Source organism: Rhamphochromis longiceps, linkage group LG14 (assembly GCF_057381845.1).
Source record: "Rhamphochromis longiceps isolate RC_006_pf linkage group LG14, R_longiceps_female_GT1.1, whole genome shotgun sequence".
Taxonomy (NCBI): Eukaryota; Metazoa; Chordata; class Actinopteri; order Cichliformes; family Cichlidae; genus Rhamphochromis; species Rhamphochromis longiceps.
The window spans coordinates 28116846-28142545 of record NC_140570.1 but is presented as its reverse complement, the minus strand read 5'-3'; the positions used below and the strand labels follow the sequence as shown (position 1 = coordinate 28142545).

General features: G+C 37.8%; 1 protein-coding gene across 1 annotated transcript in view; it reads left to right on the top strand.

Moving 5' to 3' along the window:
• The window catches only part of plch1 (phospholipase C, eta 1), a 79873-nt gene that overhangs the window by 22542 nt on the left and 31631 nt on the right, over positions 1 to 25700 (top strand). The window contains exons 3-9 of the mRNA XM_085429428.1: positions 14590 to 14736; positions 18791 to 19036; positions 19405 to 19532; positions 21882 to 22052; positions 22611 to 22704; positions 24149 to 24352; positions 24985 to 25105. Of these exons, the coding sequence (XP_085285554.1) occupies positions 14590 to 14736; positions 18791 to 19036; positions 19405 to 19532; positions 21882 to 22052; positions 22611 to 22704; positions 24149 to 24352; positions 24985 to 25105 (1111 nt within the window). The remainder of the gene's footprint in view (positions 1 to 14589; positions 14737 to 18790; positions 19037 to 19404; positions 19533 to 21881; positions 22053 to 22610; positions 22705 to 24148; positions 24353 to 24984; positions 25106 to 25700) is intronic.

Sequence of the window (25700 nt, the reverse complement as noted above, 5' to 3'; positions counted from 1 at the left end):
GCTCTATAAATGCAATCCATTATTATTATTACTATAGCCACAATCTCAGGCACTGACAGTCAGAGTAAAGTTGCATAATAATATCAGATTTGGAGTCGTACAATCTGAAATCACCATATTGGTGTTGCTTCTGCATCATTATAATGATGATTCAGGAGCATCGTTATTGCTCATTTGGCTCACTGAGCATTTAGTTATCATTAGCCAGGAAGTTAACTAATGCTTTTAAAAACTCTCATTAGCAAGCCAACGCAGGTAACCTAAATTTGGCTTACAGCAAACACAAAATTAATAATATGTTTATTACAGTGAATAAATTAATAAAGAAAAGAGAGTTTAATATACACAAAGAAATATTTCCCCCTTTACCTCCAACAGAGCAATCCTGTCTAATTTCAGACAAACGTTGTTATGAGGCAGGACCGACACCGACACACGGATCTCAGATACATGAATATTATTTGATTGTTTAGCACTGACACAGAAATAAAGTGTGGAAATGGAAAACTAGTAATGTTTTAGCAATATTCATATCATAACATTGTTGTGTAGCCTTGTTGAGCCTGGGCATAATACGATATAGACTAACAAATTAAGCTATTCATTCATTCATTCATTCATTCATTCATTTATGGGTGTGACTTTTTTGATTGTTTTTTCAATTGTGATTTTTCTACCTTTGGATCTTTGGGTTGAAACTAATGAATCAAAACCCTCCATGAATTTAATGCCCTTCCAATGGTGATCTGTTTTTTTGTATACCAGGTGTTTGTGATTGACTCTGGGGCTGAGAGACATTTGTCTGCGTGCAGACTCTTTTTTTAAACTAATTTGAGCTTCTGCTGCAAACTTGTGAGACTGGAGTGGGAGAATTGAAAAATAAATTAAGAAATTTGTATGCAGGCTCTTACATTTTATTTGGTTAAATTCTGCACAATCTGTTCTTTTACTAGCGATAAGAAATTCTTCACAATGTCACATATCTTGCATCCTTGCATTAGTCTTCTTCTGCTTATCCAATTCATAGTTGCAATGGGACTGGAGTCTATCTCAGCTGTCATGGGTAAAAGGTCAGGTACACCCTGGACATGGTGTCTATTGCAGGGCTAAGACAAAGAGACAACTATTCATGTACACATTCAAGCCTACAGCCAGAAAAAAGACACAAATGCAACAATTCAGTGAAACAGAGCCTGAATTAATAGCAAAATATGATTTTTATTGACTTCACTGCAGTTTTGCTGCATGTTCTGACTCATGGGCAGTATGTTTGACACTTCTAATACAGTTCATTCACTGTTTATTCTTAAGTAAAACACTCTTAAGTAAAACACAAAACAAAGTGTTCAAATCAACGCAGATATTAACGTGGCTAATTGTTCATTCTGCTCAAAAGTTTGGGACTGATGCAGTCTAGTTCAAGCTGCCGCATTGTGATGATTACAGAACTAGCCAGTACAGGCACCACACAAGAGGTTATTATCTCAGAATTATGTTAATTATGACTTAGTTTTTAGATTAGGATTATAATTCTGTGGCTTTTTCTGTTTTTACTCCTTTCACAAGAAAATTACGTGCCGTAATTATGTATCATAAATCCATGCTACCACTCCCGTGGTGATGCAGGATAGTCGGTTTAGACTGGTTTGCACCTATATTCAAAACTTACACCTCAGTTATTTTTCCACTGTAGGATAAAATATTTTCTTTTCATATCTTAACAAGGAGTAAGTAGTTTTAGTTTCTGAAGCGCAACCTAACCTTAACCTTAGCGATATTACAGTTTTTCTCAAATGTTAAAACACAAAAGCCAATCCTGTAACCCAAATGACCAGTAGTCTAAACACATTTACTAAATGTAGCCACCATATTCCAGTACCATAAACACATGTCACATGAAGACACAATTCACAAAACACAACCCTCTGTACTCATAAATCTAAACACATTTTTCCTTGCTAAAACACATGTTGCAAAACAACTCTGCTCATATCCTCAAATGAAAGCCCATGTGATGCAAAATGCTTGCCACAGTCACCAATCTTTGAACACAGGGAACACACCTGGCGTCATTCACTACACACAATGACTCAAAATTGAAGACACTTGTTGCTAATGCTGTACCCACATGTAAAAGCAAGTTCAGAGTGCACAGTATGCTGAAGGTTCCAAACAAACACAATGGATGAAGGCAGAGTCAGGGGAAGAGGAATTTGATGCAGAGGAGGGAGAAGAGCTGGCCCTGGAAGAAGAGGAGCAGGCCAATGAGGAAGAGGAGTTCAAATGAGAGGAGGAAGAGGAGCGACCAACGAGGAAGAGGAGAAGGCCAACATGGGAGAGGAGAAGGTCCAGGAGGGAGAGCAAGACAACCTCGCACCATCATTACGGACGAGATGCGAGCAACAGCTCAGCGACATGATGCCGCACAGTGATTGTGGTGTGTGTGTGGTGTGAATAACGTAAATAAAAAAACTTCACACCCTGTTCATGTTTTCAAGATTACTGTTGTGTGCAATAGATTCTGTTTTTGCATTGAGTTGTGTTACAGTAGTGTACGTACATGCAGGATTTTCTATAAATTTATACTACTCATATGAAACTCACAAATCTAAATGCCTAATCCTCTGCAGAGATCTACGACGATCCGTTACTGTATAGTTTCTAAAATATGCATTGGCAGTTATGAAACAAAGAACCTTCTCACAAATTGAGCATTGTGTTTTCAATTGTTTTGCTGTAGTGTGTAATGCTGTGTATAGTGTTTATAGTTTTGACAGCTTCGAGCTGCTCTCTTGGTGTGGGAGTTTGAGTTTTGCAGTGGGAAGGTGTGGTTGTGTTTATGTAGCTTTAGAGAAGGGTGTTGTGTTTGGACATTGGGGGACCTGGTGGTAACGTTTGTGACATGTGTTTTAGCATTTGAGAAAAACTGTAGTATGAAATTGCACAATGCAACACTGCTAAACAACAGCGGGGGGCAGTAGATCATAAAACAGCCATATGTCTGCTTTTAGAAGGCAAAATTTTTTTTGTTGAGGTTTGTTTGAACTCTGTTTAGACTTGTGAAAGCATGGATCCATCCTGCCTTGTATTAATGGGTCCGTCTGCTGGTCATGATGTCATAATAAGGAGGCTATTCTTTAGACTCCTTAGTACCAACTGAGTATTCTTGTTGACCATGTCCCTCCCTTTATGAACACAGTGTACCCATCTTCTGCTAGATGCTTCCACCTCACAGTGTCACAAAGCTCAAACAATCTCAAAAGGGTTTCTTGAAGATGACAATGAGTTCGCTGTAGATTTCAGTACTTTTAAAAATACAATGGAGTTTTTTTATGCTGACATTGTGGATCAAACTGTTATTACATAGTTATTTTTTCCCTGAGAATATAGTTATGATGATTTCACATTTATTAATCAGTTTTTCATATTGTGCATTTTAAAATTCTGTGTATGCAGGAATAGAAATGGCAAAGCTCGAATATTTACTTGCATATATTAGCAAATGACTGTTTTGATTTAAAACAGGAACATCAGAAAATGTGTCATGGCTGTGCAGCTTTGCAGTTCTTTAATTAGCGTTTCCTGCATGTGGTCCGCATGTTGTCTCTGCATTCATACAGGTTTCCCCTGTGTGTCTTTTCAATCACACATCAGGTGGATTATACTCCAGCTGTCCCACAGCTAGGAATGTGAGGGTCTGCCTCTCTGTTTTAGCATTGACTGACAAACAGATTCAGGCTATTTACCTGCTTTCCACCTCATACATACTCGGAATGGCTCCAGGCCACCATCACTATGAACAGAAACATGCAACAAGACAAAGTGAATCAATTAAACGCCACATCAGGATTTGTTATCCTAGAAATTATGTTCACCCAGTAATCACATTGTTGGGAAGCTTACTGATGGAGCAGGTGATGGAATTTGGAATTTGCCAAGGCATTAGAAACAGCAGTGTCACAAATGAGCTGGGGGCATTCATCCCACCATGCTATGGCCTGATTTCCAGAAGTCGTCATCTGTCACAGAGCTGTGCGCCTCACTAATTTAATTTCATAAGCTGTTGAATGTCCTGAGAGGAACAGCGAAACAGGATGGAGACTGGATGATATAACGCATGAATATATGTAAGAAGAAGATGTGATGGGATTATATGAAGTTTAATTTGGGGTTTATCATCTTTGATCTATTCTGTTGCAGTGATATGAAGAAAAAACCCCAATCTGCCTGATTATCTAATCTTAGAAACACAGACTGGTTCTTGTGGATGTTATATTCCAAATAAAAATCCTATATAATATTATATTACATACAGCATAAAGAAAATTGCATACAAGGAATAAGAAAAAATACCTCCAGAAATAATATTCTGTGAAACACTGAAAACTGGCATGAGGACTTTCACCTTTCTTGAGATTTGGATCCATCAAAGGGAAACTCCTCGCCTCACATATATATTTATTTATATGTTACATTTCAATCTGATTTCAACTTCTGTACAATGCAGTTTTACAATTTTGGAAAGGGACTTCAAAACTCTTTCTTTTCACTGACTTGTGTCAAAGAAAGATTAAATATTTGGTTGTAGTGGAAAAAAGTAAATATATTCAGTTAACACAATGCGCCTTTAAAAAAACAACTTTACTTTAAAATTATATTAACATGTAACAAAAAGTGAATTTGAATTATTAATTAACTGTTGCAACCAACTGGCTCTGAAAACTTGGCGAGCAGACATGGTCACCATGGAGATCCACCATGGTCTCTTGGACCTTAGGATTCAGCTGGAAGCCCTTCTCCTTGTCAAAGTAGTCCAAGCATTGGTACATTGGTTCTTCCCAACAGAGGTTTTGCAGCCTCAGCAGAAACACGAGCAGAAAGAACCACAGGATCCCCTTCTGCAATGACCACAGTGTAACGTTCACAACTGCATTAGTGCCAGTGGTGCTGTACACAGACACAGGACAGTCAGCAAGCAGTAAAGGACAGCATGACTTTCTTGTACTTAAAGAGCTCCTCGCTGTACCTCCTCTCCTCCTCAGCCCTTCATGATTGCAGGCACAGATGATCCCATTCAGCTTTGATCTGTTAAACTTGTGGCTAGAATGAATCTTCTGACTGTTTTTTGAACAGTGTCTGAAGCAGCTCTCCTCACTACATTTCCAAAGTTGTGTTTCTAATGATAAATTAACAACTAGCATTTCATCTCCAAACAGCTATAGTTCATGCATGCGGAGGTGTGACATTAAGCATGGTATGAATTCCTTTCTCAAGCTTTTTTGTCCAATCTTCAAGGAGACAGTGACCAATAACGAATCCTATTATCTCTGTATTTGAGCATTTTTTGCATCTGGCCTCTCTTCATCACAGCATGCTCTTCTTGTCTTAAGTGCAGCTGTTCTGAACAAACTGTAAGTGCTAGAAAAGAGACGCATCAGTCCAAGACTCCTCTGCTCAAGGGTAAAAAGAGAGAGAGAGAAAAAAGCTGTACTTTAGTATAGCCTGAAAGACCCAAGCTATCCCTGACTGCAGCCATTCATATCCTCGAGCTATTCTATAGCTTATTGAGTTTGATTTTAACACCAATTTAGGGTATGAAAAACAACACATGAGCACATTAATTAAATGACATTATAGTCCTTTTTTACAGCATTATGTTACTCTTAACAAATGGCATCTTTCATCGCCTGATCAAATAAATTTTAATGAGAGAAGAGGACTTTACCCCCAGGAGGGGGCTTGTGTATAATAGCAGAGCATTTAGTGCAAGATAGACAGATGTGCCATCTCTGAGTTTTCCTGTTGTACTCACATCCCCACACACACTCCTCCCACATGCCAGCCCATTAAATCTTACTTTTGGTAATGCATTATCATGAATGTTATGTCATCATTCTTATCCCTGCATCCCGCTAGTTGACCTTAATGAACCCTGCCGATACAGAGACAGAAATCTGCACTATCCTCCTTCCATGCTCTTCATAATCACTCCATAAACTGCACAACAATACAAATCTGTGCGTCAGAGTAGCATGTTGGCAGCCACAGTCACACAGCTGCACATGTTCTGAAAGACCTGCGAACATCAGAGAGAGGTGGATGGGAAGAGCGGGAGTGGTGAACAGATGACCAACTGAAAGGTGGAAATGTGTATTTTTAGAGAGAGAGAAGGCTGTCAGATGAAGGTGACGCTACAGATCAGAGCACACCACAGAGGAAGATGAACAGCAGGAGTGTTGGTGTGCTTGCTTCTTGTTTTGAGTGTGGAGGCTTACTGTCTGGAGAGAGTGCGCGCTGTCCGTCAAGCCTAATTTGAGGAAAAGCGCAAGTGGTTTTCAGAGGGTTTAGCTACAGGTAAAAGCTGAGTGTGTTTCATACTGGGACTGAGCCGAGGCACACTCCTACAGGCGAATTTGGATTTTTTTTGCCGAGGAAATGGAGGAAATTTGTTCACTTTTTGGTCCAACTTCTTTGTCTGCTCATAAAGTACAATCCACCTTTATTCACGGTCCTGCTGAAAAGTCTGCTGCGTTAACAGTAGCGACCCTTTTGGCGCGTAACATATACCACATTGGTGGCACCGTGGCTGTACCACAGAAATGCAGGCTTACACAGACTGGTAAGTTGATGTCTGTGATGTCTGTGTGATTTAGGTATGTGTATGGATCGAGTCAATAATGCAGACTGAAGCAAACAAATAGAGCGGACTGGATTTTCATCATCCTTTGCTGACTTTTTTATATTTAAATTGATATATGTTGTGAAAAACTGGTATCTTCGTGTTTCTGTACAGGTTTTCTAAAACTGCGCATGAAGACAAACATATTGCATATTGAACACATCACATCCTGGTGCTATTCATAGCACAGGAGCAGAGCAGGAGCTCATGTTTATGCAATGGAATATCCCCAGAATAATCAAATTGCTCACTTTCAGCTACCATAACTTTGAACCAGCAGAAGAGCCCTCATGAGGAAAGATTTGTCTAGTTTGTGTGTTGATTTCTGCATATTTTGTCTCACATTGTAATGCTGCGTAAATATAATTCATTTTGTCCTTTGGACAGCCAATCAACCGAGACCGATTCACATCTTGAATCAACTTGCATACACAAAACAAAACCTGCAGGTCATGAAAGCTATCGGGCAGAAGTCTCCATTCGGACAGCTTTATTCTTGTCTAAATGCTGCATTTGTTTTTCAGTAGTCAAACTGGCTCAGATAGTTTGAGTGTTGGTGCCTTATGCCACATGAATAGTGCATGAAGTATCAGGCAGATGCTGGTGAATATGAATTTATGTAGTTATGAATAAATTATGATAAATCTGTGGACTGTTGTCCATTCTAGTCGTCACCCTTAGACCAAATCTTAACAGAGATCTCATGTAGGGCCATACTAGAATTGAAATATTAGCCTGAGTAGATTAGACAGTCAAATGAGGCCACGGCTGATAAGAATCTCACATCAGTGTTGAGATTAAAAAAATGACAGTTACGATTGAAAAAGATTAATGAAAGCTGTTGTAGCTGATAATCAAATACCAGGTATTATGTGTTTGCAATTCCAGGCCTTATAATATGGATCTAAGTAAGAACAGGCTTTGTTCACCAGGTTATCACAGAGGCGTCTTCATCACCTACCCCATTAAAATATGTTTGAATTTCCTTGGCCTCTGTGGAGAGACAAAGCTTTGATCTGCTCTCTGCTGTGCGCCGACAGAGATGATGAGATTTTACACATGCATGCGTGCACGCTCATAAACACTCACACAGCAGCACATGCATGTGTAGCAACTGTATTTCATTCAATGGAAATGGAAGCTAAAAAAGTAGAAAAAAGGCTGCTCTTTATATTTTCCCTACTCTCATATAGCTAAAAAAATATCACATTTTTACACTTGGATGGAGCTGCTATGTGTCTAAAATCCTTTTTTTTTGGAAGGGTGCCGGCAAAGCACAAAGACCACCATCAGAGGATAATTCACATAAAAATGTCAAGTGGGGTTAAAAAGGCAGTGAATTCAGTTTTGCAAAGGTGTCTCTAAGAAACAGACAAGAATTACAAATTTGAACTGAAATGGTAAAATTCATATCTGCTCCTCAGATGGTTTAAGCAGAGAAATTGGACAAGAGATGAGTGTCAAGGTGTTCAGGCCGTCGATTATTTCATTCAACATCACTGATCTTCAAAGAGCTACTTAAATTAGTTCTCATCTATTATTATGAGCTGACTCCCCTCTCCTGTGTGCACATTAACCCACCTGCTCTCTTCCATTCTGCTTTTCAGCTTTTGGCCTAAGTTTGAGATTTGGCTCTTTGTGGTGCTTATCATGCAGATGGAAAACAGAGTGACAGGAGAATGCCTGCAGAAAGGTCAAGGAATAGCAGGGATGGATTGAAGAAAATAGAGCAAAAATGGAGATGCAATAAGGGAGGAAGTGAACTTACTTTAGGTTGCGCTTCAACACAAACTGATGATGAAATGATACCTGGATTTCAGTCTTCTGTTTCTGGAAAGCTGCCTGTTTTTGATGTTGAGCTGGATGGATAAATAAAAAAATGACTTCTGTATTCCCTTTGAGAATTTTCTTGTGAAATATATCTGACTGCCTTTCTGAAAAACATTTTTACATATTTATGCTCCGAGGGAATAGTGGGAGCATGGGCATGTACTTTCTAGGGCTGTTGAATAGCATTTATTCACTTTGGGGCTGATTTGTGATGTTTCACATCCAACTGCTGGCAGAGTGATGCTGTGAGCTTGTCTAGTCTGAGTCATGGATTTTACAGTCTGACATAGCGAGAGAAGACCCGGAAAAAGATTGTGGATGTGATTAGCATTACAGGAAACCCACATGTGACAGTGCCATCCATTGAAATCCATTGTTAATGAAGCTGTGGATTTCATAAGTGGCCATGAGAGATAAATAATGCAACATGTCATATTTTCTTGTTTTTGATTAATTCTTTTCTCTAAATCTCTCTGCATCTTCAGTGTCCCATTATTTTCTACAGCCCTGAAGGCTTTTTGCAACACCATAAAGTACTCATCCATTATGAGCTGATATAAAAGTTTGTGGTATTCCCTGTTTTGTGATAAATGATTAAAATGGCTTAAAGCTGGGTATAGAAAAATAGCGTATAGTGTTTAAATAACTGTTAGTGGGTCTAATGAAACCTTGTGCCTGAGATTCTATTTCTTCTGAACTACAGTGCACAGGTTCTGGTTGTATTATAGCTAATAGTTGTATGTACTGTAGAATATTTCAATGTCATTGTGAATTAATTTATTCATTAGGGCACTGTCAATGAGGAGCTTAATGAGCAAATCTCCCAAACAAGTTTAGACAGTTTGGTCAGTTTGATTTAGGCCTCGGTCCCACAGGCCTAAAGACCAGTTGGCAACCCCCTGGCAACCTGTGGTCCCAAGAGAAAACGCTTATTCCTTGACTGGTTGGCGAGTGGCTGCTGCCAGTAATTTGATGAAATTGATTGCAAAGAGCGTGCTGTAAAAGCGTCCCTGATTTTAGTTTGATGATTGCCACAATCACTTGTAGTTTGCATGGAAGACACCTGCTTTTCTATAAACACTCCCCAACTGCTTGCTGACTGGTAGTGAAATTTATAAAAGTGAGACGCAAATCAAAAAATAAAGTTCTTTCAAAGTAAAAGTTTAAAATTTTACTATGAAGGCAAGCGTTTCTATTACTGGTTTGTTTGGTGCTCTTCGCGGTTTCGTTGTCACTTAGCACATAGCTGACTAATGTTTACAAACAAGTTGGTGCCTTCCACACAGTTTTTTCAGTGACTGCAGCAATCTGCTCAGAATCAAAGAAATCACAAGGAAATTTAGCTGTTTGCGACTGATTTCACCAAGTGACTGCTGGTAACGTCCATCAACCACTCGCTAATAACTTCAAAGTCAAGTGAGGGGCTTTTGAAGCTATCCAATGTGTTAAAAGAAACATTTTTTTCTTACTATTATTTATGGTTGGTTTTTATGGTTAAAAAAAAAAACAGTTGAAAAGAAACCAAAACAGCAGTTCATGCAAAAATATTAGTAAGTTCAGAAGTATGGCATTAGGTAACATTTATGTAACAAGAGCTGAAAATGGTGTAACAAATGCATCCGGTGTATAGTAAGCAAAAGTGGAGGTGGGTCATTTACAGAGAACAAAAACTGTATTTGTTTTATATTTACATAAAAACAAAAATCTTGTTACCATAATCTAATAAGAGTAAATATATTTTTGTTAACTCGGTGACGCTGCCCTTTCCTTTTTATATCTTAGTCATGTCCATTTGTCATATCAGATGTTCACATTACTAATTCTTTTACTGAAATTCAAGCTTATCATTTATAAAAGGTGACCCTTGCAGTCCATTACTGTTGTCTAAAACATAGTCCTACCCCAACACTATTGATATTTCTTCTGATTTGCTGGAAACTGCCGGTTAGAGTAAATAGCTTGTTGTGTACTTCGCACATATTTGTATGTATCTTTTGATCTTTGTTCTCTTTTGTGTTAATAACATGGCAGGCTGTGTGACCATCTTTGCATTCATAATGTGCTGTGAACCTTCCGAAGCGATACGCAGCTATTGGACTCATATGTTTACGGTTGTGTCCCTGGAGTGAGCATCTGTGACTAAAAGAACTCATCTTGTATTGAAAGCCAAATTTGTGCCATTGCTAAGCCTTTCCTCAGGATAGAGAGAGTGCAGATTGTACTCAGCGCTCTGCTGAGTGTGTGCTCTGTCAAGTACGGTTAAATATGTGTTTTAGAGCCACAAGAGGTTTGACTTTTGGTGTCTTTAAAGATAATCACTCATGTCATCAAAAAATGCATTTTTAAATTTATTTCTGTGTGTTTGTGTATTTGCTATTACAAATATAATACAACTTCACTATATTTGACCTTTTTCAAATTTTGATATGGAGTCTTTAGGCAGTTTTTCTTTATTTGTAAACCCTGATGATTTTGAGTCTTCAGGTTCCTTCACCATTGATCTGATGCAGAAAAAATATACTAGTTATTATCATGTATGCTTTTAACTGTATTCTTCTTAACATCTTAACCATTAACATGCACTTTTTACTAAATAATATCATTGCTGTGTTTGTAATATGAAAAAATGTTTTGATATGTTGAGAGTTTTGTCACGGTCTGCGGAGGGCAGACCGTGTGTGGGAGTGTGAGGATCCAGGTGCAGACACAGACGAGGAGACAGTACTGAACTTGAAACGAAAAGCGAGCCTTTCTTTTGGCTGATTAAAGTGGCAAAAAACTGAAAGCACCGAGGCAAGACTAAACTAGAAGCTGAACTGGGAAAACTAAGAACTGACACTTAACTCAGACGACAGGGAAGACTGAGACAAGGAGACAATGATGCATATGACTGAGACAACTATAAACAGGACTCTGTGCTGGAACAACAAAGAACTATGAAATGTATACACGTATGCAACATGGACATGACCAGCACAGAGTCCTGAAACCTGGCATAACATGGGTGAAGTTGAACAGATGATGCGATGACGATCAAAGGAAGACTGAGGACTTAAATACACACATGAGGTGATCAGGCAAAGTGGAGACGCATGCGAGCACAGCTGACTAGAATGAAACATAATGACAATACAGGGGAGAGTAACACTAACTACAATGAACAAAGAACACCAGACTCTTCCAAAATAAAACAGGAAACACAGAGACATAGACATGGCACGAACTTGACAACAAGAGCCACACAGACATGAAACATGACAGGTAGACGCACGGACCAGGGAGAGATGAAAAAAGGGACTAAGAAACCAAGGACTAAAATGCAAACTAGAAATCAACTAGATGCGTTAAACTACAACATGTGACTACAAAAATATGCATTAGAACTCAAACACTGGGCCTCACGACCCAGTACCGTGACAAGTTTTTGTTTAGCATGAATTCTCTCTGAGTACATTTTCTTTTTTGATCCAAGACATTGAAATGGGACATGAGAACTTGAGCTTGCTTTCATTTATATACTGTGTTTAGGAGAAGAATTGGCATTTACCTTACGGCACCACTAAATTTTTAATGTTTTATGAGTAACTCTTTACAAGTAAACTCTGAAGTGTATGTTTTATTTCTTGTTTTAAACTGTCAGCGATCCACTTTGGTTTATAAAATTAATGTTCACATAGTATTTACAAGCTTTTTTTTTTCTTTATCAGTAACCTCTTAATTACAGCCCCATGAAAGTACATGAATTACATCTTGTTAGGTCTATTACAGTTGTCCATATACCCTTAAATTCGATCCCAATCCCAAAGTAATCTCTTCATGACTAATTCATCAGTTTTTAGACACAGAGGGTTCTTGTGGGGAAATTTCTTAATGGCCAAGCAATTATAGAATACAGTAATGCTGAATAAGACATCAATAAGTGCTGAATAAGGACTTCTAAATGGCCCTAATGCTACAACTATGTATCCTAATAACTAGTTGACCGTGAATACTTATACCTTAATACAAAGTGTTACACTTGGCACTAATCGCCTCCCATCTTGAAGGGTTGGGAAGCGAATTCCTCAGCTCAAGCCTGTGGTGTGGCTCCACATTATACATCTAAAGTCAGACATTAACTCATCACCATAATCTACTGAAATGGCTTATAGTTTACAGTTAAACGGCTACTTCATTGCTTTTAAAAGTGGGGGAGCACAAACTTGGAAAATTTAAGATTAAGCTGTTTTATATACGTTACAAATTTTGCTGCTTTTATTCCATTCTTCATATTTTAATCTGCCTCCTATTATCTTTTTTTCACTAAGTAGCCCTTATAAGAAATCGAATCATTGTGTACGATTTTAAAGCTCGTCACTGATTAAGTAAATTACCATCACACTCCTTGTTTGTTCCCTGTTCCCCTTTTCATCCTATGTAAACACAATTTACATTTCAACCAGAAGTCACATTTTTTTCAGATAAAGGTGAGAGAAAACACACCAGACAATCAGTGACAAGCTTTAGAATAGAGAATAGCCTTTATTGTCATTGTTCGTTGTACTCTGTACAATGAAATGCAGTCTTGTCAAGAGAGGGGGAGGCTTTTAAAAGTGTGTCAGCCTTGTTTTAAGGCCAAATATTTGAATACCTGTCACTAAAATATTAACCTTTCAGGTATTTCATAACATTTTTTCTGTTTAACCTCTTTATTCCCCTCTCTATTTTATTTAAGTGTTGCATCCATGTATGTGTGGACTGATGCATGTTAACACAGAAATGATGCATACTTATGTGAAAACATGAAATATGCACAGCCATGCACGCACACATACACGCAGAGGCGTACACACACTCCACTAATGAGGATGGAAATCTCTCCCTCTCTCTGCTGTCATCCCTGTCTATATCTCTGCCACCAGCTGTCATGCAAAGTAAAAAGTTTGAAGCTTTGTCTTTTATCCTTTCTCAAAGCTGGACAGTGCTAGACAGTCAAGCAATCAAACACAAAGTCAATTCTTACCATCATTTCAGTCCCTCTGTGCTCCTCTTCAGAACACCCTGCCCTCTTCTTGCCATACTCCTGTTCATTTCAAGTCACTTTAATTGAACCTTTTCCAGTAGATAACTACCAGAAATTGAGTTTTCAGTTCGTAGTATAGTGTAGACACACATATATACGATGCAGTGCATTGACAGAGAGTGGACCTTCACCTGCCTGTGTTTAATGTGAAAATGTTAAGCATCGGTTTGCGATAAGTGTGTGTGTGTGTTTCATGTTAAAGCTGATGGGCAGAGACTTCAAAATGCCACAGTACTTAAAAAAAAAAAAAAAAAAAGGAATGATGGCACAGGTGCACACACCAAAACTTGAAGCCGGGGAGTGAATTCATCTAAATCCAGTCACCATAAACTCTTCTCCACAAAGACAACATCAACAAATCATAGATTTAAATCATACTGTTCACGGTGAGGTCTGTAGATAATCCAGAATAGCAGCAACACAGATTCTGCTTTTGAATTATTTCAGTTTATTGGAGAAATCTATTCAATACTGTGAGACCCTCAAAGAGAATTGCATTCAATCCAGCTGGATTGGGGAAGAGGGAGAAATGTCAGAGACAGACACCAGAAACCACTGAAACACTAAAAGTGAAGAAATCTGCAGAGGTATGTAACAAATTCAGCAGCCTTTAATGCAGCCCAATCTTAGCTTCCACCTGCTTCATCATAATGTGAAGATTTTTTTCCTCAAACAGTTCTTTAGGCTCTCTGTGAAACTTAGAACAGAGACATACACATTAGACAAGTCTCTCTCTCTGAGATCGCTCTACTTCTTCCTTCTCTGAGCTGCTCTCATGGGGAGGTCAGCGGGGTAACAGAAAAGCAGCCCTGTGTGTTTACACAGAAGAATCTCTGTTCATTTTGGTGTCTGACCCACATCAGCTGCTGGCTCAACTACTAACTGTGTGACTCTGTGACACTTTGCCACACTTCTTCCTGAGAAAATACAGTTAAAGCCAAACACCTGTTCCTTTTTTTTGTCTTGATACGGTTCTCTGCTAACCTTGTTTGTGTTTGTGTGTCTTCGTTATTTGCAGTGGAGCGATGCATGAGTGTTATGCAGTCAGGGACACAGATGGTAAAGCTGAAGGCTGGATCCAAAGGGTTGGTAAGGCTCTTCTACCTGGATGAACATCGTTCCTGCATCCGCTGGAAGCCCTCACGCAAGAGTGAGAAGGCCAAGAGTGAGTATGCGTGCATGCACACACACTCCTCTGCATCGATACACAGATTCAAAATAATATACACAAACTATTTTTGCATCTGTCCTTCTGTCCGGCTTTCTATCAAATTATGGTATAATTTCTAAACATCGTGGATACATTTAATGGAGAAAATCTTCTTTATTACAACTTTTTTTCATAGTTTGTCTAAGTTGAAGTAGCACTGTACAAGCCTTCAACCTAAGTGACCATATGGGTGATCTGCCTTGAGTCTGTGCATGCGATTTCAGAGTAAACATCTGTGAGGCTCAGGCACAAAAACAAATAAAACAGAGGACCTTAAAAGACTCCTTCAGACAGATTTTTTTTTGGGCCTCATTTCCACTATGGTCCAAAGATTTGTACTGGATCTTAAATGTCAAGCACACTAATCCCCTGACATATCAAAAAATTGGGTGTTTTTTTAAATGTAGTTTTTACAGGCAACCATGCTATGCTTTAACCTAGTCTATTGGTCAAATGGTTGCTTTTGTAACTCAAGAGTGCAAAATAGTGACTGAAAACAAATGCTGAGAGGAGTTGACCAACCAGAGAAGTTCTGGGAAAGGTTTCTTTGTTGAAAAAAGCTCTTTTGTTACAGTGAGAAATACTCACGATTGAAAGTAGTGTATATTTTTGATTAAAAATCAGAAATGAGCAGAAGTATTTTGTGTTAAATCAAGTGATTTGTGGACCCATCCATCAACCCCAACTCTGTTTGTAGTTTGCCATATGACCAAAGTAGAGTGCAGACATTTTACAGTTGCAGCATGAGATATATCTATTAATAAAAATCAGATAATTTCTCTGTTTCATGTTCTGATTTTTCCCATTAGTTGCTCAAGTCCACCTCAAATTGCTGGCCTGCCCCTTTAGTTGCTGAGGTGATTGTCCTTCTTAATTTTCTATATATGAGGAAAATGTGGACTTTAAAACATTCTTCATTTTACATTATATGACTTTTCAGCTGGTGGAATAAATATGTGGTACTGCTGCATTTTGCGGCAATAGTTTTACAGCTTGTTTTGCAAATTACCACATTTTGTGCAACATCCTCCTTGTTATATCCAAACGACAGCGAGTCGCATTCCCTTGCTCGTCTGAAATTGACGCTGTTGCCATATTTTTCCTTATCTGGTAGTATATAAATACGCATGGTGAACGCAGTGGTTGGGAGGGGTGGATTAATGATGCATTCGCAGTGTGTGGGAGAAAAAAAATAAACTCAGTCAATCACATGCAGACAGCTTTATATTGCCTGTGCAATTTATGTTCGGTGGTTACAATAAAGCCATTTTAACCATTGTACGTGGAAAAACTTGTGATACATAGAGTATATTGCTCACCGCTAGCTCCAACAAGACTGTGCTATAAAGTGCTACTATTAAAGTACTGTGTCATACATTACTGTAATATTCTAAGATCGCTGCATCTTACTATAACACACAAATGTTTTTATCTCAGTGAAGTTCTCTTAAAAAATCAGTAGCCGACCAAAATTTGCACAAAGGTACATATTAGGCCCCTCAATGTTCCTATGTATATTATGGATGCAGATATTATGATATCAAAATATTGCCTAGCTACTGCATACCAACAGGCTAAATTGACCTGTTTGTTTTTATACATCTTTAGCACCCTAGGAAAGCATTGTGTCATTTTTATTTCACAACAGTAACATCATGTTTACATACCCAAAACTTGAATTGGCTGTGATATATCATGACATCATTATGCTGCATAGCTGCCTCCTAAAATGGCCTAAAGAGGACCAAAAAATATTGCAGCATTCATTAGATTATTAATATGAATTGCTGAATTTGGAAAAAACAAATCCTAAAATAATGGCATTGGTATTATATATTGTTATTTACACCTGTGTAACTTGTTGGAAAGATTGTGATTTGGTTTAATACAGAAAAAAATAATCTGCTATGGGTTGAAACAAGGCGCTTTTGTTGTTTAGATCTAAACAAATGAGAGTGAGATTACAAACCCCACTCTGCTCTTTACATGCCTAATTGTCTGATCACGCAGATGTTGCACTATTAGACATTGTACTGTTTCTAGTACAATACTCAACAGTTAAAGCTATAAAAAGCTATCAACATAAGATTATTTCTACTTACATAATAATAGCACTAATAATACTTTTATTTATTTATTTATTCTTAGCACATATCATGTTTCAAAGTGCTTGACAGATTGTGGCCATTTCCTTTTTTTTTGCAGCAGTAAACCTTTTTCCTGGAATGTCTGTTGAAGTTTAATAATCTGAGTTTGCCACATTGCTCTGGCTCTGAGAGGATTATCGTTATATGTTTCACGGCCCCCTCAAAGCATCGTTAGCACTTTTTTATTTTATATCAACCCACTGAGGCATACATCTGTCTATGGACCTGTCCTTAAATGTGTACATGGCAGTGTGTGTGTTTGTGTGTGTCTGTGAGTAGACTGTCAACATTAGATAAGCCTCTTAGATACTCTCCATTGACATGATTAAGAGAAACACACAACAGCTGCATGAATATTTCTTTGAAAGTGTGTGTGTGTGTTTCTAAGCAGTATCAAAACAAGGCGGCCATATTGTTACTTTCTGTCATACTGTAGCAGGATTTCAGAGATGAGATAATGTAACAGGAAGTGACATGGTAAGAGTGTGATGGTGGATAATTTTGGAATGGATCATAACAAAATTGATTTTAGGATGAGTAGAGAGGCAATTAATTTAATGAAAAACTCATCAATTCTTTAATTAGTCATTTAAATATTATGCTAAAACAAAAACGTTTACTCTTCTGAGTAAGGGGCTTTGTGCGTTGATGAGAGTCATTAACAAAACATTTTATAGACATAAGGAAAAAAGCAGCAACTTGAAGTGATGCATTGAGTGGATTTTAGATTCAGCAAAGGTCATAGTTTACTGCAGGCACTCTCTCTTTCCTCACAAAGGCACAGACTCATAGTTAGCTGGGTTTATACTGAAATCTCATTAGGCTGTGATATTCTGCAGCATATAGGAGCAGCTTATGTTCTTTCTCTGCCTTTATGTATTTCACATAAAAGCAGTGTATGAAGGAACTGGCATCTTTTTAATCATGGTGATTTTTCAAAAAGCTTTTCATGTTCTTTTCATGTTATCCCTTGTTTTATGTTCTGCTGGCTTTGTGTTTTTGTCATTATGCTTCTGTAGGTTCTTCTGTTTCTTGAAGTTAAAGACAATTAATTTTGTTAATCCATTTTTTTTCAATTTGTCAGCAAATAATGAACTTTAAATTTTCCATCCTGTCTCTTCCAGCCCTCAAGCCCATTCAACCTTATTTAAGAATTCGTCTTTAAAAACTCTATTCTCTCCTTATTTCTCTTCTCAGCCCCCACCTGATTTTATCATGTTAAAGGGGAGTTCTTCTGTCCTATAGTCACCAAGTGTTTGCTAACTTGAAATAGTGTGATTGTTGGGGTTTTCTCTTTAATAATTTAGGGTCTTTACCTTGGAATAGAAATTGCCTTGAGACAACTGGCTCCATATAAATAAATTTAAACTGAACCAAATGCATATAATTTTTTATTGATTTTTTTTTAAAAAAGTGTTTGGGTGCTGCTTTTTTCATTTTTTCTTTAGATTAAACATCAATATTTTATAGTACACTTTAATTTAGAGCAAATGTGCATTCACGGGATAAATGTCTGTCTTAAATGTAAACAGATGGCATAACTCTATCACTTTTCAATATATATATATCTATATCTATATATATATAGATATAGATATATATCTATATCTATATATATATATATATATAGATATTTTTTTTTTTTTACCAACAATGTTATACCAAAGCTTTAGTTTTTATTACTATAATACCTATTATACCAACTAACTAGCTACTTTTTTTCAAAAGTTTCATATCAGCAGCCTTTCATTTGAGTTGTTATTCAGTATTAACTAGAGAGACAATTATTAATGATACCTAAAAGCTGCCTTTTTAATTTATTATTTTTTTCCTTTCTTTCCATCTTTTCTTTTCACTATCAGTCACCATCGATTCACTGTATAAGGTGACAGAGGGCGGCCAGTCGGACATCTTCCATCGGCATGCGGATGGCACCTTCGACCCTGCCTGCTGTTTCACTGTTTATCATGGAAACCACATGGAGTCCCTTGACCTGGTGACATCAAATGCAGAGGAAGCCAGAACCTGGATAACTGGTCTTCGCTACCTGATGGCCGGAATCAGTGATGAGGACTCTTTGGCTAAACGCCAGCGTACACACGATCAATATCCTTTAAACAAATAGCTACAGAGAAATCATGAACATCGGTTTTCTAGGAAGGAAAAGAGTTTTGTATTCATATTTTTTTAAGTTCAGAAGGAAACATTTAATCCTTTAAAATAAAATTCTTCACCACAATGCAAAGTATAATTGTTTTCCTTAAGAAAATAACTTTGCATTCATGCACGTCGTCAAAAAAATTATTTCTACTATTAAAGCTGGCAATCAGCATATTTTTGCCTAAACTTTTTTCATCCATGTTTGTCAGTGTTTCCTATTAAACAAGTGGAAATGCAAAAAATGATCCTGACAATTTTTATAAACATAGAAACATAAAACCTACGTCTTTTTCCTTAATGTGTTTGTGTCTCACATGGATGAAGCAGACATTTGAAGAGGCCGATAAGAACGGAGATGGCCTGCTAAACATTGACGAAATCTACCAACTTCTTCACAAGCTGAACGTCAATCTGCCACGCAGGAAGGTCAAGCAAATGTTTCAGGTTAGAATATGAAACCATTCCAAATGAATTTATATATTTTTTCTGTATATAAATATTTAGGTCAACATAAAGGTTTTCCATTTTAGCACATTAGAGGAGCTCAGCTGTTGTAATTATTATGCCTGTGTGTAATTCAAATATATATGTTAGAGATATTTAGTAGTATTTTAGCCCTTATGCATGAGATAATTTTATAGGAAAAGAACATTTTAATGTAAGAACAGTAGTGATAGTGAGGAATGTACCGGCTGCAGACACCAGGAGTGTCAGTCTCATTTTTCTTCATGGGGCAAATACAGCCCAGTTTCATTCTGTCTAAATAAGTTTAAGTACACATTCAACCCAAGAGATGCCCTGAGAAAAATTATTGCAATTTCAACACACCATTTTCAACTTGGTTTTAGTTTCTCTACACTATAAAGCAATGCAGCTGGAGAAAATCGAGGAAACTAATTACTGTTGTTCACTGGGATTGCAGAGGCAGAAATAAAGCAATAAATTATATGTGAATTCACAGATAATTTCTATTATTTTTTATTATTATTTACCTTTAATGGATCAGTAATTTTTATATCTTTATAAAAAAAGAGACTGTAAATACAGTTAAACATTCACATTGTATGCCCTCCTCATCTGAAATTTCCACATTTTTCAAAGCCATTCTGTGGGCAGGATTGGACCCTCTTGTAGCCCCCCTGCCACAGACTGTATATACCGCAGGCTTTTCTAATGTTAATTATTGTGTACTTTAGGAACGTACAGCATTAAAAATAAAGCTCTTACTTTTAAGTACCACAAAAACAAACATAAATGACACATGGTACTCCCTCCCCAACAAATGTATCCAGCCACAAAGACATCAGAAGTAATTACAACAATCTGACAATTTGTTAATTAACTGGGCCGATTAATTAATTCTTGCATCCCATCATCAAAAAAATAAAACTCAACTGCTTGATTGCCTGTGTAGGTGTCCTGGCACAATAGGCAACTAGGGCCACAACTGTCAAGTTGCTCAGGTATGACTACATCAGAGAAGTGTTGTTGTTCTCTCAATTTAACAAAAACAAAAACTCAGCTAAACCATACTTAATGAAATCATTGGTGGGCCTATTGCTCAGATGTAGAGGCTGAGAAATGGTTTCAGTGCCTTTAAGCTTTTAAATTGCTCTTCATGAGAACATGTTGTGTGGTAAATCCCTATTTAAGCCAAGAATTACATCATTTTTTAAAATAAATCTAATTTGCTGATATGAAAAATCTGAACAGTATTAACCCCTTTAAGCCTCCTCTTCTCCAGTCTTTCATTAGTTCACAGATGATACAGTGAATCTCAGAATGTTTCATCCTCTCACAATGGAATAAATTGAAAGTGTTCAGTCTCTGCATTTAGATTAGAAAGAAAATTTCCTCAATATATCTTTTTCCAGTGACGCACCAGGAGACATCATCACCTGAACAGCTTTTGGTGCTTAAAATATCCAGAGTCTGTCTGTTTTCTGTCCATGTATTCCAAGTCAATCACAGTGATTTCTCCTTTTCGTTGTGTGTAGATTCTGTCTATGATCGAGTTCCCAATGCTCACAGTGAACTCATTATGGGATTGCGATGGAGGCATTAGCTAGTATTATTAGATTTAGTGTCGAATGGGCCTCCGTGAGATCCAGGTAATATGAGATGTTGGATCCCACCGAGCCGGTGGAGCGTGGTGGCAGGATAGAATGAGGAGCGAGCCCAGCTGTGTATGTCCCCTGGAAACATCTAGTGAGATATGAGTTTCGGAAGAAAAAAAAAGAGAAAGTGGTAATGTGTTTATATATAGAAAAAATGCTGGTCCATGGTGTCTGCTTGGTGCTAGTGTGAACCTGTGCTGTATGAGTGTAAAAGGATGAGACAGTATGCAGCTACCGTGTGCACACCTGCACAGTTTAAGACTATTTGCACGTTGGTAGGATAATAGCTTTTCAGTTATAGGACATGGAATATGCAACTTCTTGCATTATGATCATTTGGATCAAATATCAAGGAACATATAAATTAACAGGTGGGAAGAACTCATGGCACTTTTCATACTGCAGACAAAATGTCACATTGAACTGCAGCTTCACTGGGAAGAACAAGCGCCAACGGTAGATTTATTCAGAACTGAAGAAGATTAACTTAACATGACACAGAGTACAACAACGTTCAATTGTAATAGTTTTAATTGTGAAACAATGAGCAGAATTTCTGTCTCAGCGAAGCCTTGTGCTGATAATCACACTGCAGAGCTTGAGTGTGCATGAAAATAATAGGCTTTCCAAGCTATCGTCATATCGCCAATGACATATCACTCTGTCATCATCACAGGAAGCAGACACAGATGATCAACAGGGCACTCTCACATACGAGGAGTTCTCTGTCTTCTACAAGATGATGTCTCTGAGACGGGACCTGTATCTGCTGATGATGGCATACAGCGATAGGAAGGACCACCTGACAGCTGAAGAACTGGTCAACTTCCTGCACAACGAGCAAAAGGTGCGCCAATCGAATTCTCAGCAAAGGATGTTAAAATCCATCACAGTTTTATAATGAGAAGTCCAGAGTCTCAAAAATCAGCTCTCTTAATTTTAATTTGGCCTCAGAAAAGAGATTCATTATATTCCTATTCACGCTCTCCTTGTTGCTCCAGTGTCTAACTCCCTTTGCCTAAGCTGTCTGCCCAGAGGAATCTGCTCCACTAAGCCAATGTATTGCATCTAAAATTGGTTTGTGTCATGGGAGCACTTGGCTTGTTTTATATGACTTTTCTATGCTCTTTTTCTTTCTTCTCAAGGTTTTCTTTTTTCTTACAGAGTTTTTACTTCTCTTACATTTCAATGGTGTAATTTTTCATCACGCCCCATTTTTTGTTCCCACCCTAATATACTCAGGTTAATATGTTTCTAAAATTGAGCTGCTGAATTTAGTACAAAAATGGGAAGTAACACTGACTACTTTGACCTTCTAGACTTAAATGAAACTGGGTATTTACTGCCTTTCAAATGCTGCAAATATAGGTCTTTTCACATTTTCTGTTACTTTTTTTCTGTATAGATGACCAATGTGACTCCAGAGTATGTTGCAGAAATCATTGACAAGTTTGAAGTGTCAGAAGAAAATAAACAACAATGCGTTATGGGGATTGAAGGTAACTTTAACTTCTTTATCCTCCCTTTCAGAGTTTTCTATTTGCATTTCTAAATCTTGGACGTTGTCAGCCTCTCTCTTTCCTTCCCTGTGTTTGTCATGGCACATCATCACTTTGCAACACCAATGCTTATACTTTTATTTGCAATTAGTTTTCATACTCTTAAGATCAAGACCAGCTATTGATAGAGTTGATGCCATTTTGGTTATTTGGAGGTAACAAAGGGGCCAGTTAAAAAAAAAAAAAAAAATTATGAAACATTATATTACCCTTTGTATGTCTCCAGGTTAAAATTCATAAAAATATTTGACATTCATAAACAACTTTTCTTAATATTGGCTGTAAATTCCAATCCTCATAATAGAAATTCTATAAACTGCTAGCAAAAAATGATGGGAACTATAAAAGGAGGACCGTGAATGGTTCTGATTTGATCTCTGAGTGTCATTTTAAGTATCATCCCATGTACTCAAAGGGTGACCTTAAAGGAGGAGAAGGCGTGAGGATGGATGAGGACAGCCAAAGTGTGAAAATTGGCAAATCAGAATGTGGGTGGTGGAAAAGAGAAAAGTCAGTGAGGCCAGAGTAGATGAGGGGTGGGAGGACAAGGGGGTAAGGCTAATCTTGTCGTCTGAGGCATGAAGTCCGCCATTGTCTGTATGTCTGGCCAACCAGATCGGTATTACCGTGTTGCAGCTCTGAATCATAGGTGTCCAAACAGAAGTCACAGGATGTACATGTTTTTCTATGGCATGAAGAAAAAGATGTGCTGTACAGTTTTTGGTCTCTTAACAACTGTGTTTCCAACAGATGTTAATATTCATGCCTCCAAGTGTGTTGTTACAATCTAAACTTAATCTCAATATCCCATGGTCAGGCACATGTGATCAATCACCAAATTTATGCTACATTTTTAAAATCTCTTTCTTATTTTAATTCCCCTCCTCAGTCTGCTTCCCCACATTAACTCTCTGCTTCTCCTTTCTTCCTTCCTTTCTTTTCCTTATTTTCGCTTGCTCTTGGTATTCCTGTCTCATTTCTTTGCATTCTCGCTGGATGAAAGGAAACTTTCTTCCTTCTTACTCCCCTTCATGCTGGACCACCCCCCCAAAAGTTAACAATGTGAAGTATATCTAACAGTGTGGCTTGAAACCACAGCGCTGTGGTTTTTAGAGTTATTTGTGATCCATTTGTAGTTTTGTAGAGACTGACTTGGTGATCAAGAGATGTGGGTAGAAGTTCTGAAATAATCCCATGGATTGTTATTCAAAAAAAGAAAAAAACATTTTACTAGTTTAGGAAAAATAAAGATATATATAAAAAGGGGGGTTAGTCTATTTCACACAAAAGCTGTAAAACATAACTGAAACTAAGGTTTCAGTATGGATGTTTATTTTTCCCCTGTAATTTCTTTTGTTAATTAAAATTCATATTTTTCTTTCAGGTTTCACAAATTTCATGCGCTGTCCAACGTGTGACATTTTCAACCCATTGCACCATGAGGTAAATCAAGACATGGACCAGCCTCTGTGTAACTACTTCATCGCCTCCTCTCATAACACCTACTTGACTGGAGATCAGCTCCTCTCCCACTCCAAGACTGACATGTATGCCTGGGTGCTGCAGTCTGGTTGCCGCTGTGTAGAAGGTAAAGATATAGCTCTATTTAAATGTGTGATCTGACCCATTGCACGGAAGACATTAAGCATGTAGGAAAAAGTGAGAAAAAGGAAGGTAAAAATGTTCAAATGGATGATAGATGACTTCCATTACACTACATCACTGGGTCTACTGCTTAATGGTTCATGCTGTAGAACAGTACCCTCATTAATGTAACTAGTAACACCTGAGCCTTTCATATTGTAACTAATCAGTATGTCTGCAGTGAAAATGTAGTACCGTAATTAGACAAAAATGTTTGGTGGCTCATAATAGTAAAAAATGATCTTGATTTCAGCATGTACTAAATTATGTTGTTTGTGTGTGTTTTTTCTCACTGCATGGATCCTTTTGGGGACAAAAGAGCTTCGCCTCAACATAAAACACAATCTTACAACCTGTAATATCCCAACTGGTCATAACATTTAAAAACATGCAAAAGAGCTGTGAAATCAAAGGTTATTCAAATACATTTTGTGTTTCCCATATGGAAAGTTGAACAGCGATAACAGACTAAAAACTCACAGCAGTAGCATTGTGTTGCTGTATTTTCTTCCGAGGAGAGAACTGTATATAAATAGTTTCAGTATTTATGAATCATTGCTCCTTCTTCTCCTACAGTGGACTGTTGGGATGGTCCCGAAGGAGAGCCGATGGTCCAGCATGGCTACACTCTGACCTCAAAGATCCCATTCAAGTCTGTCATAGAGACCATCAATAAATATGCCTTCATAAATAACCAGTGAGTCAAAACTTCTCTGTGTTTATGTGTGTGTGTTTTTTAATGTGTGTGTCTGGAGGAGAGACAGAGTGTTTGTGAATGTTTAATGGATACTAGACACTTCCATTATCCTATTATTAGTGATGGGATTTCCGGCTCTTTTTAGAGAACCGGCTCTTTTGATTCGGCTCACTAAAAAGAGCCGACTCTTTCGGCTCCGAACCGGCTCTTCAGGTTGTTTTGTTGCTTCACTAATTTATTGGCATGTGTAGATGTTTTCTGCCACCTGCTGACCGAGCGAATGAACCCTAATGTAAACTGAATTAGCGTCATTACAAACGTGTATTAATTTTGATTTAGTGATAGGAGAAACATACCATACTGGGGTGCTCGGTACAACAAATTTAAGAAGCAAGCACTGATTCGCAAAGGATTCTGGGAAGTAGCTAGCCGGTCGTCACGGCAAAGCTACGAGAGCGTCTCTCAGCATGGGCCCGAAAAAAGTTCTGTCAGCCGAGGAAGGAGACGATATTAAGAAGTCGCTGGAGTTTATGACAGAGGAGATTTCTACTGTCAAACTGCAGCAGAAAGCCATCCTGGACCTGGTCGAGGAAGT